This window comes from Schistocerca americana, chromosome 4 (genome assembly GCF_021461395.2).
Source record: "Schistocerca americana isolate TAMUIC-IGC-003095 chromosome 4, iqSchAmer2.1, whole genome shotgun sequence".
Taxonomy (NCBI): domain Eukaryota; kingdom Metazoa; phylum Arthropoda; class Insecta; order Orthoptera; family Acrididae; genus Schistocerca; species Schistocerca americana.
Window position 1 is genome coordinate 775,033,752 of NC_060122.1, and position 15,305 is coordinate 775,049,056.

The 15,305-nt window shown below is 40.2% G+C and overlaps 1 protein-coding gene across 1 annotated transcript in view; it reads right to left on the bottom strand.

The window, feature by feature from the left end:
- LOC124612306 overlaps positions 1 to 15,305 on the bottom strand; it is a 209,069-nt gene that overhangs the window by 75,491 nt on the left and 118,273 nt on the right. Inside the window, exons 6-7 of the mRNA XM_047140422.1 lie at positions 7,578 to 7,755; positions 4,511 to 4,702 (exon numbers count right to left, since the gene is read on the bottom strand). Coding sequence (XP_046996378.1) covers positions 4,511 to 4,702; positions 7,578 to 7,755 — 370 coding nt within the window. The remainder of the gene's footprint in view (positions 1 to 4,510; positions 4,703 to 7,577; positions 7,756 to 15,305) is intronic.

Genomic DNA, 15,305 nt, shown 5'->3' on the forward strand with positions numbered 1-15,305 from the left:
TCATTGGCTACAAACCTAAAAAGCCTCCCTCTGCAAAACTTTTAGTGCTACAGCAAAGAAGCTGGACTTACAGTAAGAGGATGGTTACATTTACCTTCAATTACGTTCAAAACATAGAAAGCCTGTCCAAAAAGTTAAAGGACGGTTTGAATATCCTGTTACTGTGGAAATCTGTTGAGATGTTGTAAGTACTTTTGTGCACTTTCAAAATAATAATAATAAGGGAAGTAACTGGGTAAACTGGGTATTTACTTGGCATTTGGCACTTTGCCAACACATCAATGAACAGATAATCCTCAGCCAACTACTTTAGTAATGCACATTACCTTAACACGACATGGCAATCTATTATAAAAAGTGTTATTCATACAGATATGAATACCAACTAAATAGTTATGCAAAGAAATAATAAGTTTTGAACAGACTTCCATATTAATTCTCAGTATTAATATATGTTCAAAGTCTTCTTGTAGGTGAAGGTAAAGCTCTGCTCAGGCCATAGATTGGTCTGAACAATACAGTGGGGTCCTACTGGAGGTGGTGTACACTTTTTTTGGACTTAACCTCACAGTTATATGAGGATTTACAGGTTAACATGGATGCTGAACTACAGTGCAACTTGGTATTTTCAACATTAACAAATCAGTGCCAGAGCTAAAAGAAGCAACACATGAAAAAAAAAAAAAATCGTGGAAAACCACAGAAACCTATATCAGGATGCTCAGATCGGAATTTGAACTCTATTCTCCTAAATGAGGATCAATTGTCTTAACCAGTACATTACCTCAATCAGTTGCTGCAATCAGGGGACCAGCAGAAATCAGCAGAGACATGTTGCATTAATTAATGGTAAGAGATCTCTCTCTCTCTCTCTCTCTCTCTGTCTCTCTCTCTCTCACACACACACACACACACACACACACACACACACACACACACACACACACAAAACAACTAGCTGCCATCCCTTCCACACCGAAAAATTCCTCCTATACAGTCTAGCCACTCTTGCAAAGGAGCACCCCACTCGTCACCCAGTATCATCTTGAACGGGAACAGCCAAACCATATCCTCTGTCACACCTTTGATTACCTCTCATCATGCTCTGAAATGAGACACATCCTACCCAAGGTCCATACCACCCCTCCTAAAGTGGCAGTCAGTCACTCACCCAATATACACAACACCCCAGTCCATCCCTATGCCACTCCCACTCCCAACCTCTTGCCATAGAGATCATATCCCTGTGGCAGACCAAGGTGCAAGATCCACCCAATCACCCATCCAGCATTTTCTACTCCAGTCCTGTCACAGGCTTACCCCACCCCCACCCTGTGAAAGCAGCCATGTCATACAGTGAGGTGACAAAAGTCATGGGATAGTGATGTGCACATTTACAGATGGCAGTGGTATTGCGTATACAAGATATGAAAGGGCAGTGGTAGTGCATTGGCGGAGCTGTCTTTTGTACTCAGTTGATTCATGCGAAAAGGTTTCCGACATGATTATGGCCACATGACGTGAATTAATAGACTTTGAACATAAATAGTAGTTGGTGCTAGAGGCACGAGACATTCCAATTCAGAAATTATTATGGAATTCAATATTCCTAGTTCCACAGTGTCAACAGTGTGCCAAAAATACCAAATTTTAGACATTACCTCTGACTACAGACAATGCAGTGACCAACGCCCTTCACTTAACGACCAAGATCAGTGGCATTTAGTAGAGATGTCAGTGCTAAAGACAAGCAACATTGGGTGAAATAACAGCAAAAATAAGATGTATCCATTAGGACAGTGGGGCAAAATTTTGCATTTATGGGCTATGACAGCAGACGACTGACACAAGTGCCTTTGCTAACGGCATGACATTGCCTGCAGTGCCTCTCCTGGGCTCATGATTGTATCAGTTGGACACAAGATGACCGGCAAACTGTGACCTGGTCAGATGAGTCCTGATTTCAGTTGGTATGAGCTGATGGCAGGGTTCGAGTGTGGTGCAGACCCCATGAAACCAGAGATCCAGGTTTTCAACAAGGCACTGTGCAAAGGTGGGACTCCATAATGGTGTTGGCTGCATTTACATGGAATGACTGGGTCCTCTGTTCAGCTACTTGGAGACCATTTGCAGTCAGACAACAATGGAATTTTTATGGATGACAGTGCACCATGTCACTGGGTCACAACTGTTCGCAATTGGCTTGAAGAAAATTTTGTACACTTTGAGCAAATGATTTGGCCACTCAGATTGTCCAACATGAATCCCACCAAACATTTACGAGACATAAATGAGAAGTCAGTTTGTGCATAAAATCCTGCACCGGCAACACTTTCACAATTATGGGTGGCTACAGAGGCAGCACAGCTCAATATTTCTGCAGGCAACTTGCAACGACTTGTTGGGTCTGTGCCATGTCAAAAAAAGGAATGAAGATAGGATTTAACAGCCCGTTGACATCAAGATCATTAGAGACAGAGCACAAGTTCAGATTGTGTCAAGGATAGGGAAGGAAATAAAGGTACCATCCCGGCCTTTACCGGGAGCAATTTAGGGAAATCACAGAAAGCCTAAATCTGGATGGCCGGACACAGGTTTGAACCACTGTCCTGAACGTAAGTCCAGTGTGCTCACAAGCTGCTGCACTATGACAGGCAAAAGAAGGTCCGACGTGATATTGGGTGTTATCCCACGACTTTTGTGATCTCAGTGTATACCAACTCTGCTGCAAATACTGCAAAGCCTTCTATGTCAGAGGACTACCAACCAATTGCCCACCAGGATGAATGGCTACTGTCAAACTGTTGCTAAGAAAAAGTTGACCATATGCTGGTACAACATGAAGCTGGGCATAACATGTTCTATTTCAATGTCTGCTTCACAACCTGAGCTGTCTGGATTCTTCCCTTCACCACCAGCTTCTCTGAAGTACTCAGATGGGAGTTATTCTTACAACACATTCTTCACACCCATAATCTTGCTGGCCTCAATCAACAGTAACCAAAATGTCTTCACACCCTCTACCCAACATTTCCCCTTCCCCTGTCCTGTCTCCCCCTCCTAATTCATGAACCCATGTCACCTTCAACATGCAACACTCCCCACAGGCTCCAAGAGCTGTGTATCACATACCTAGCCCCTGTACCTGTCACCCCTCCTACCCACATTTCTAGCTGGCAAACTGGCTGCCTCCTTCCAAGTTAATAGCCACTCATTCTCAATCCCTCTCCCTGTCTCCTGCTTCTCTCCCTCTAACCCCCCCCCCCCCCCCCCCCCCCCCACAACCTAGGCCACCTGCCGAAATGCAACAATGGCACTGTGCATGAGCATAGGCACGTGCATGGACATGTTTTACTCTAGCTTGAGAAAGCTAGCAAGGTTTTTTTTTTTTTTTTTTGCCTAACTCAACATTTCTTCTTTTATGTGAGTGGCCTCCTTTAATCCAGAAGTATTTAAAATCTACCAGAACTTTCCTATAGCCCTAGTACTACATTAGCCACAGTAGCAGATGATGTTTCACTAGTTGAAAACATTTGGAAGGATGTGCTAAATGAGAGTAGCTGACGTTGAGGGTAACAGTCTGTGTTAAATTTCAGCTATTATGCTACGATACAAGAAATAATAATTTTTTTCAGAGTTCTTATCACCTGGGACTCTAAACACTTGCCACCAATTTGAGAGACGACCATCTTACTCAACATCACTACACATTTACAGCTTCTGATGAGCAGTACTTGCAACATTTTAACTTTAATTTACAGTTTTTTTACACTGACTCCCACTTTTGCTCCTACTTTGTCATCAGTAATGTATACAGCACTAACCACGCAAGTTACATCTCAATGACATGTTCCTAATATCTCGAGGAACAAACAAACAAACTCTCACAATCAGAAGCCAATCACTAACTCACCTTAATAATGAAAGGAAAGGTTCCAATTTAAATATTAAACGTGCAAATAATACATGAAAATATTAATTATTCTAGTCACTGGAAAAACTTGGAGAATCAATGACAATTAACAGTCTCCTATTATTTATTTAACTTTGAAATTTTAGTGAATGAATAACTAGCATCAAGGTGTCCGAGATTCAACTACGTTTCAGAACTGGAGGAAAACAAAAGAGAGAGCAATTGCAATACATTTCAATACCCTGCAAAACACAATTTCAATACCCTGCAAAACACAACTTTACTGAGATCTAAGGTATTGACACAGTATTCAGTAAAACTGACTGCAGAGAACTTTACTCCAAAAGAATCTATTGTGTAATCAACAAAGGCTCAAAGTTAATCAAGCAACTGATTTGGGGGGGGGGGGCTAAAAAACAGAGCAGTCCCTTTCATATAACAGCCAAGTAACACAAAGCCAAGTTCACTGGCTCTTTCACACAACTGCGAAACTGCTGTTTAAAATATTCATGACAATTTTCAGATGAGAGTGTGCGATTCAAATGATCTTGAGCTTAAAAGATGAATGTTTGGTTTTCTAGCTATCTGAGAGCTTACCATGTGAACAACATGCTGCTGGAAACATTTATCTATTAATTCTCTTGGTAAGGTAGCAAAACCTTTTGTAGGCCAAATTTTCACAAAGTGTTTGGTGATCCACTTTAAACTTTTTCTGTAAATATCATCCAATCCGTATGCTGCAGCCAGAGGAAGGCATTCCAGTACTCCAACAGCACACATAGAACATGGCTTAAAAATAAAGAAACAGTTTTCAACTATGACAATATAAACTCATTAGTTACAAGCTACATGAAAATGCCTTAAATTATGTAGATACTGTATCTAGTTGCAATAAAATTACTCCAGGTATTAAAACACAAAATTGTAGTCAAAACAAAAGTTCAGACAATGAAAATAACTGGATGCAATAACAACAACATGGAGAGGACACATTTATACTAACTACATAGAGGAGGTGTTCAGTCACAGGCACAATGAAAAAGAACACTAGGAACCAGAATGAGATTTTCACTCTGCAGCGGAGTGTGCGCTGATATGAAACTTCCTGGCAGATTAAAACTGTGTGCCCGACCAAGACTCGAACTCGGGACCTTTGCCTTTCGCGGGCAAGTGCTCTACCAACTGAGCTACCGAAGCACGACTCACGCCCGGTACTCACAGCTTTACTTCTGCCAGTACCTCGGCTCCTACCTTCCAAACTTTACAGAAGCTCTCCTGCGAACCTTGCAGAACTAGCACTCCTGAAAGAAAGGATATTGCGGAGACATGGCTTAGCCACAGCCTGGGGGATGTTTCCAGAATGAGATTTTCACTCTGCAGTGGAGTGTGCGCTGATATGAAACTTCCTGGCAGATTAAAACTGTGTGCCCGACCGAGACTCGAACTCGGGACCTTTGCCTTTCGTGGGCAAGTGGTCTACCAACTGAGCTACCGAAGCACGACTCACGCCCGGTACTCACAGCTTTACTTCTGCCAGTACCTCGGCTCCTACCTTCCAAACTTTACAGAAGCTCTCCTGCGAACCTTGCAGAACTAGCACTCGAAAGGCAAAGGTCCCGAGTTCGAGTCTCGGTCGGGCACACAGTTTTAATCTGCCAGGAAGTTTCAACACTAGGAACATTTTTTCTGCTTTCAAACAATACTTCTCCAGAATTCAAACTCTCATGCATTCATACAAACAAAAACAACAACAACACACACACACACACACACACACACACACACACACAGTGATTCAGTGTCATCAGGCACTAAAGCCAGACTCAGAGTCAGGCCTTAGCATTCTGTGACTACAATGGCCATGTGTATGTGTACGTGTATGTGAGAGTTCTACTTCTGAAGGAAGACAGTCCGAAAGCAAAAAAAAATATTTCTTGTATTCTTTTTCATTACACCTCTCTGCAACTCAACACTTCCTTGCCATGAGTGGCACTCTAATCTTTGCATATTGTTGTTCTATGCCTATCTGCTACTCAATGTCTCTAGTGTTCAATAAGCAGGAATATATCGTCTTATATACACAATGAGTTATAAATGAGGAAAAATATTCCAAATATCGCATACTGCTACACACAAATCAAGATCTATTGCTGTTATGTCTTTTCTCCAGGGCTTGTTCACAAAATAAGAAACAAATTGACCTTTTTATGAAACACTGAACCTCAAAGATATGAACATGTTGGTCTTCCACAAACTTATCACAGGATACTCTAAAGTCCTGATTTGTATTTGACAGCACTGGAAGATATGGGAAAAAAACACATCTCATCACAGAGTAAAAACAATTGTGTAAGGACTTGAGAACCACACAGTGCAACAACTACAACAGTCTGATGCATTATGAAGTTGGAGCTGTAAACAGAAAGAGTGGGTGATGATGCAAGGAAGAATGCTGCTTATAATGCAGATAAGTTATACAGCCTTGCCAGTTTTTCCTCCTGGCTCAGGTAGCTGCATAAGAACACTCAACATTTCCCTCCACATTTCTCAATTTTACAAAATTTTGCTGCAGTTCCATTTACTGCCACAAAAACATGGGAAAATTTTTGTGTGTTTGTAACGCAATGTGTGACATTGCACAAAAATATTTTCCTTATTTATGACTCACCCTGCATATTGATATAGGAATTTGTTAGCAAAAAACTAATAAAAGTGCTTTACATTCTCAAAACCATATCTGCTTCTCATATGTTAAAGGAAAGATGTGTCATCATTAATAAAAAACAAATTACATCAACTAATGCTGTACAAAGAACAATTAAGCAATCAGGACCTCCGATATCAAGTGCAAAACCTGCTTGCAGGGTATGAGATTAAAGAACAGGAAGTGCAGTGGTTATGGAGGTACTGTCACTGAAAAAAAAATTATTGTATTATTGACTATAAAGTGTAAAGTGAACTGTAACTGAAACCTACAACAAAATGACAGACTGCTACTCACCGTACAGGGGTGGCATTGAGTCAAAGACCAGCACAATGAAAAAGAATGCTGCAAATACACAACAATAATGGAAATTCTTGGATGGAGAAATACATAAAATAAAAGAAATGCAACATGAGTTTTCTGCTTCTGAAGAGGAACTTTGTACAAAAGCTGAAATATTTCCAGCATTCTTCTTCATTGTCCATTCTGTGACTCAACACCACCTTTGTAGAGTGGGAAGCAATCTATCCATTCCATTCTAGACTTTCCATTGTTTGTAATTTAAAATCATCTTTTGTTTCATTAATAAATGGGCCCCAATGAGAGGTGGCAAATCAAACACTCAGAAAGACCTAGGACAGTTTTGCATTTTACAAATAAAATGCAGTCACTCAAAAGCTTTTTATAGCAAATACGGTGAACAGTGAACATCCGTCAGAATAAAAAGGTCATGTTTCCATATCAAGCGGTTAAAACTAACTACAACAATTTATGATATTTTGACATTTATAATGTACATTCATTACATATAGTAAATAAATGATCACTCCTTTGACAAGTGTATTAAAACACTACTGAGACATATCTCATGTCTGTTCAATGTCAGTACAAATTGCTTTACTGCATTATTGACAAATTAAAATATTTGGCCTAATAATAAATATATTTGTATGGACCTACCTTGTGAAAAAAATGGCAATACTTTACTTTCAAAGTATACATAATTACTTCTTTCAGGCCCTCCAGACCAAGCATGTCAGCCAATGTTGCTAACTCTACTATGCTAATACTATCTGGTATGTTGCTTGCTCCACTATAGATGTGGCAAAGTGCAAAATGGACTGCATTATATGAGAATCTGAAAATGAACACAAAATTTGTGAAATATAGCACCTTTTTGCATAGAAAAATAGTATCAGATATGATAAAGAATTCATCCCAAATGACTGAAAAGTCAAAACTCTTCCAATTACTCTAACTGATGACACAACACAAAAACGTAATGTTACTACGTTTACACAATTTATTTATAGGAGTAGCTTCCAGTCATATCTTTCAAAGGTTACTTCAGCTTGTTCGATTTAAATATGATTACTGCATTCATGCTAAAATGTGTCTGCACCATCACAGTAACCATAAATCGTATTGCAGCTCATCTGAGGGAAGGAGCAGAAACACAGACACCTTACAGTGACCAAATTACAACTTGAAACTAATACTAACAAATTAAAACACACAAAAAAAAACAGTAAATTTCAACAATGCTTCACTCTCACACATTATAAACAGTACACATACCGTGACCAGAGACAGTGGTCTTGTGTGTGTGATTTGAGCTTGTGTGGATGTGTGTATGAGTTTTCTAGTTTAGATGAGGGTCATTTAGCTGAAAGCTTCAATGTGTAGCAGTCTCTGTTGTGCCTGTCTGTGAATGAGTGTCTGCTATATAGCAGTGCGTATCAGTCCGTCCTTTTCATAGTATTGTCGTTATTCCATCCTGGATTTTCCATTGTGTAATACTTTCCTGTGATGTGAAAGCAAGTGTCAGGAGACTACATTTGAACAGGAAGGCAAATTGTCTTCAGCACAACACCATGTCCTATTGGCTTGAAAAGTTGCTTTTCCCACTAAATTATAAAGGGATCTGTATATCTTCAGAATATCTTAGACAGCTGAGATCAGCCATTCTATGTGTGCATATAGACTATTATGTCAGCATTGTAGCAGTTCATTATCATCCCACTGTTGAATCAAGAATCCAGACTTAATACATGGATCAATGGCTAAAAGAGTTGTTAGCCTAATTTGAAGATGCAACCCAGCGTTTCAGCATTTCCTTCACTTTTGCTTGAAGTATTAGTCCCTTTACATTTCTCACAAGTTTATGGGTTTGATGACCAAAATTTCATTTTCCCACAGTACTGAAGCAATCTTTACCTTTAAATTGGAAACAGGTAACATTTTACCCAGCAACATCAGATTTCCCAATGTTTTTGGTACAATTTGTGTCACAGAAATAGAGTCTTTTGGAGAGATCTTTAACATGATGCACAAGTTTAACTGCATATTTGTTTAGTACACAATTATAAATATGAACAGCACAAAATACATCACTTTACCTTCATAAACACATAAACCAACATTGCATTCACTCAGTTTGTTTCCATCAGCCAATCACCGCTCAGGACACACAATGTCAGGCAAATGTGTTTCCAGTAGTAAAACAGATCACTGAGAATCCTTAGTCAATATTCCTTTTACTATTTTGTAAATGAAGTTGGTTGCACCTGTTGTGTAGGCCGGGGACTAGGTTCGGTCAAAAATTGGTTATGAAATTTGCACAACTAAAGTGCCATATTTGTTTTCATTTTTGGGTTTTTAAACTCTGCCTTCTGGAGAATACAATGTATTCTTTTTTCTATTTAGACAACAGGAGCACCCCACATAAGCAAGCTTGCATACTAGAAAAATAAACTAATTTAACTAATGCACAATGTTAAAGATTTCTCAAAAACACACCTTTTTTTGTACAAGAATTTGTGCAAAATTGTCAGGAAGTGTGTAACGTCGAGTAAGAAACAAAAACAGCATATTATGTAGTAACGAGAAAATTATATGTATCATATTGTGTTATTGTATAAAATTATGTATTTTTTTTATTATTTATTTCTGAAAACGTCTGCGTCGGCGAGTAACAAAACCGACACAGAAGATAAATGTTAAACAGAGATTAAAAAAGGAACTAGTATATAATACGTGTTGAATATGAATGTCTTTGTCGTCTTAATTTGGAAGTTGTGCGAGTAAGATCTCCTGTTGTTGTCGTAGAGAACGCCAATGTAGCATTCTTTTGTCGAGACTAAGCAATGTACGCCATTACGTGTGAATTCACAAAGGTCTGTAATCACTGAGATATTTAAAGGTTTTAATAGAGGTGTTTAAATGAAAACTTGTATTATTTATTGTTAAGCTTGCTTGCATATTATCCCATTCTGTTGAGACATTTTTCAGTTATATAAATATTATCTGTGGTGCTGAGCTGCGTGGAGAACGAAGAGCCGCTGCCGCGGCGTATTTAAACGACTTACAATATAGTCGAGCATACCGCAAGGAAGCGGTAAAATAATAGTAAAAATAATATTATTTCTTTTAGCTCCCAGACTGGCAGTGAAGATCAGCAGATTTTATGATGTGTTGCAGATTGACGCGGGCTGCTGATAGGATATAATTTACAGTGCAAAAAAAATTTAATGTACCTTCAGAATCTGATAGGAATCTTGCTGTGCTCCGTTCTGATCTGGCAAACTTTATAGTGACAACGTATTTTTTAATGAGAGTCTCATGTTCTTGGGCTAGTCGTGGTATGAAATAGCATTTTAACGAGAAATAAAATCCACTGCGGACTTGTGTTTTTGAACGATCACACGAACTGTAACATCAGTGTTCATAACAAAGTAATTTCAACTTTTAATCACTATGAAGTAGGGAAGATATATTGATTCTTAGCATGAGTTGCAGTTATGAAAAATCTTTCCTTAAATTGTAGGCCAGATACAGAACAATAAGACTTCCATATATACATTTTATTCCGCTAAAAGGTAATGATGATAAAGAAAAGCAAAGCACAGCATTGCTAAAAGTATTTCACGTAACTCTTTTCGTAAATGTGTTGTTACAAAGAGAATAAATAAACCAAAGAGTAACAATTTTACAATCCGCGAGAGAGTTGGATGTGAAACTGTCGCCCAAAAACGCGGGGCCCGAATTTGCAGTGGCCACAAATATAAAATTTTATGTATTTTTCTTTCAGTGTTGATTGTTATGTATGTGTAGATATATATGTATTTAGTGATAAATGTATGTATGTATATCATGATCAATGCTATGTTTTAATGAATGTGTAAATACTCTTTCATGACAAACCGTACTACTGCAAACGAGTCTGAGAAGACGATCCTGATAGTACTGAGAAGCTGTAACGACTATGTAATCCGGGGGCAGCCGAACCCCGAGATAAGATAAACTAAAGGTAAGACTACAGTGTAGTTGTCCTGTTTGTAGAAGTCGAGCTCCAGTGAAGTGATCTCATTTTGCTAGTGGTGTGCATATTGTGCGTAGTTTGATGTTAGTGTTTGTGACAGGACAAAGTTGATGGTAGATAGTAAATTTTAGTGTGCAGTTAGTGTAGATAAATTAACGTATTTTGTGTGCAAGGGGCAAAACTGTCAGACTTTGTGGTTTAGTAAGCAATTTATGAATATGGTTAAGTTGCGTAGTCAACGTCCGAGCAATATGGATACTGAGGAACAACAATTAGTTAGTGCAGGAAATGTGGAACCGGGTACCTCAAGTAGTACTAGTACTCTCTTTGAGGATATAACATGTGAGAATGTGGGGGCAGGGGCACAGGAAGTGGTGCCACCGCCCATTAGTCCTCAAGGGGATGTAGAGAAAGAAGTTGTACCACCACCAGAAAAGCAGGAACCAGAGAGTGGTAATCTGCCTGGTGGGTATTCGCTTCAGGCTATATTAGAACGCATGCTGAATTACCAGGCAGAATTTGCGCAACAGCAAGTCGAGCGAGACCGCCAGCAAGCTGAGCGAGATCGTAGGCTAGCAGAAAATTTACTTGCCCAGCAAGCTGAGCGAGATCGCCAGTTAACAGAAAGTTTCCTTGCCCAGCAAGCTGAGCGAGATCGCCGGCAAGCTGAGCGGGACCAGCAACTTGTGCAATCGTTAGAAAACATGAAAAAAGAGATTGCAGATATGAAACAGAATTATGAGTCGATACCTAAGGCCGTGCAGGAGCTGACTGAACAGGTCAACAACCTGCAAGTAGCAAACACTAACAGGGTAGACGAAATAGGTGTATTAGCCAATCGAGTAGAAAAGCTAGAAACAGATTCCACGCAGCTTGTAGAGCAGAAGTGGAACGAACAAGCAACTAAAATTGAAACAGAATTCAACTCATGGCTAGAAGTGAAGGAGTGTGAGATTGACAAGAACATTAATTCCAAAGTACAAGCAGCCATAGCAAATAGAGGATCCGAATCGTTCAGTACCGCAGTGAATAGTCAGGTACAGAACGACGTGCAAACCATCAAACAAATACTCAGTGAGGATATTCAGCAGTGGCAAGTGAATATGAACAAACGGATATCCGACCTGGAGAAGGGTTTAGCACAAAGCCGAAAACATTTGGAACAGGAACCTCTGTCGCCAACAGCCCATGGTTTTGGCAATGCACAAACTTATACGCGATACAACAATGGGGAATCTGTAGTCGATAATGCGAAGAGCTGTAGCTTCGGTTCGGAGCACACAGCATATGTCCAAGGAGCAAAACCATGTAGTTCAAAAATATTAGTGGAAGAAAGTTTAATCAAAAATAGACAATTTCAAACGTTTACTACTGAACGGAAATTAGTACACCCAGTAGTATTCATAAAAAGCTTTAAAAATATCTTGCCCAGTGTGTGGAACGAAACACAGAAAATTCAATACGTAATGTCGTACATTCAAGGTGATGCAGCGTTGTGGGCTACAGAAGTAGCAGACAGCTGCATGACATATGAACAGTTCGAAAGGGCATTTCTATCGAAATATTGGTCGCCTTGTATACAAGAGCGGCTAAGAAAAGAAGTATATAATCCCGAACCGTACTCACCTCGTCTGGGGAATTTGAGACGGTATTTGGAAAAATATATAAACAAAACACGCTACTGGGACGAGCCTATATCACCAAGAGACATAATAAGACTACTAAAATCACATTTACCCATTCATATCAAAGAGAAATTAATACACGTACCAGAAAGCGATATGGAAAACTTCCTGTCTGTTCTAGATTCTATAGACTTGATACAGGAAGACGCAAAATCAGCGTGTGATCACTCGCGGAATAATGGGTCAGGATGTAAACATGACAGAAATAGTAGTGCACAAAACCACAACCATGGAAATGGTGGGGGTGGTAACAAGCGGCAAGAACATTCGCAAAATGGTAGTAATGGTAGAGGCCAGAATGGGTATGGACAAACAACCTATAACAAAAGGCGTCGATTTGACGACCGGTACGAATCTGGAATGTCAGGGACCAACCGCGGGAAAAATGCGCGAGGTCAGTGGCAGAGCAATTATAGTGATAGTAATCGAAACTGGCAGCAAAATCAGCGAAGAAGCCCAGAGCGACAGGGTAATGACCGGTATGACAACAATAGACCACCGCCGCAAAACGCGCCTATTGCGCAGCCGTGGCGGCCGACAAATCAGAGTGTACATATAGTGGAGGTCGCGGACAATAGCCTTCCAAGTACTTCACAAGTAACTAATTCAACAAACTAGAATCGGCCTCGATATGCTCTCCATCGATGGCCGAGGGATGGAGTGAGAGCAACACGAGTGATAATAATATACCTGGGATACGTATGCTGCGATACAACGATGGTGTCAGTATGGATAAAGATCTACTGAACGAACCACACGAATGCAAGAAAGATAATAACGAAAATGTGCAAGCCATTATCGAAGCGAAAATCAATGATGTTGCAGTGAATATAATCATCGACACAGGTGCCTCAGTAAGTGTAATGAGTATGGAGTTATTTAAGGCACTGGGAAAAGGACATAGCATTCCGACTTTCCCGGTTAATAATTGTAAGGTGTCTGGAGCCATTGGTGCACAGAGCCAATCAGTTAAGTACCAGGTGCAGGTGGAGATTTGTAAGGAGGACGAAGCCATAGTGAGCTCGTTCCTCGTTGTTAAAGGATTGAAGGTGGCCTGCATTCTGGGAGTAGATTTTCTCCGTGAGAGGGATGCATTGGTCGACCTCTCCTTGGGGAAATTAAGCATAGTTAATAGGGGTAGGAGGATTGAGTTATCTATGATGAAATCGAAGGAGGTACTTGTGCCGTGTTGTAATCGAATCAATATCAAGGGTAGGAACCCTTGGGTACTACACCTTGATGATTTGTCACATGCAGCAGACCTCTATTACCCGAATTTAGAGGATCGAAATTTTGAAACAAATATTGAGGCATTTCAAACCAAAGTGCAGGAATCTGAAGGTTTAAGCGATAAACAAAAGCAACAGTTGACGCAGCTGCTATCGGAATACACTATGGTATTTACCGACCGACCAGGAATAGTCAAAGGGTACCACTATCACATAGAGGTGATGCCCCACAAAACATACTGTCGCGCGACTTACTCCATCCCTTGGTCGAGGAGGGAATTAGTAGCTAAAGAGATTCGGAAGATGTTAGATTGGGATATCATTGAGCCCTCCTTCTCTCCATACAGTAGTCCTCTTGTAGCAGTGGCGAAAGCCAATGGAAAAATCAGGCTAGTGTTAGATGCGAGGGACATTAACAAAATTATCATACCTGTCCGGACTCGCCCTGAGAATTTAGATGAGCAGATACAACGATTTCATGGAGCACAGTACTTGACATCGGTCGATCTGAAAAGTTCATATTGGCAAATTCCCCTTACACCGGAATCCAGGAAGTACACAGCTTTCATATTCGGAGGGCGGAGTTACCAATTCAAGGTACTTCCCTTCGGATTGAATGTGAGTGCTGGAGTGTTTATTACTGCACTCGATACGGTACTGGGTCCAGACTTATTAGAAAAAAATCACTGTATATGTTGATGATCTGGTAATCGCTACTGCTACTTGGGACGAACATATGGAATTGTTGCGTAGAGTACTAGAGAGATTTAAGCAAGCAGGTGTGACAGCAAACCTAGAAAAGTCAAAATTTGGACGAAATAAAATTAAATTTTTAGGCCATCTTATTACACCACTTGGTATACGCCCAGACAACAAAAAACTAGAGGCGATCCGAGAATTTCCAAGCCCCCGCACTAAGAGGCAATTGAAAGCGTTTCTTGGGCTCACGTCTTTTTTCAGAAGGTTCGTGCCCAATCAGTTGTTAAATGACGCGTCGCTACTAAATCTGCTACGAAAGAGTGTGCAGGGGGTTTGGACTGACAAATGTCAACAAGCTTTTGAAGCGATTAAAATCGCCCTACTGAATGCAAATATTTTGCAGCACCCAGATCTGTCAAAAGATTTTTGTCTTGCGACGGATTCATGTTCCTATGGCCTGGGAGCGTGCTTATTTCAGTGGGAGGAAGGAAACGACCCGACAACAATAAAGATTATCGGCTTCGCCAGTAGGACTTTAACTAGCTGCGAGAGAGCCTACTCGGCAACCGAACTGGAAGCACTTGCAGTAGTCTGGGCTGTGAAAAAGTTTAATTATTATTTACAAGGGAAGGAGATTAAAGTGTATAGTGACCACCAGGCGTTAAGTTTTTTGATGTCATGCAAACTATTCCATACCAGACTGAGGAGATGGATGCTTGTCTTACAAGAATACCGGATAAAGATTATGTACATA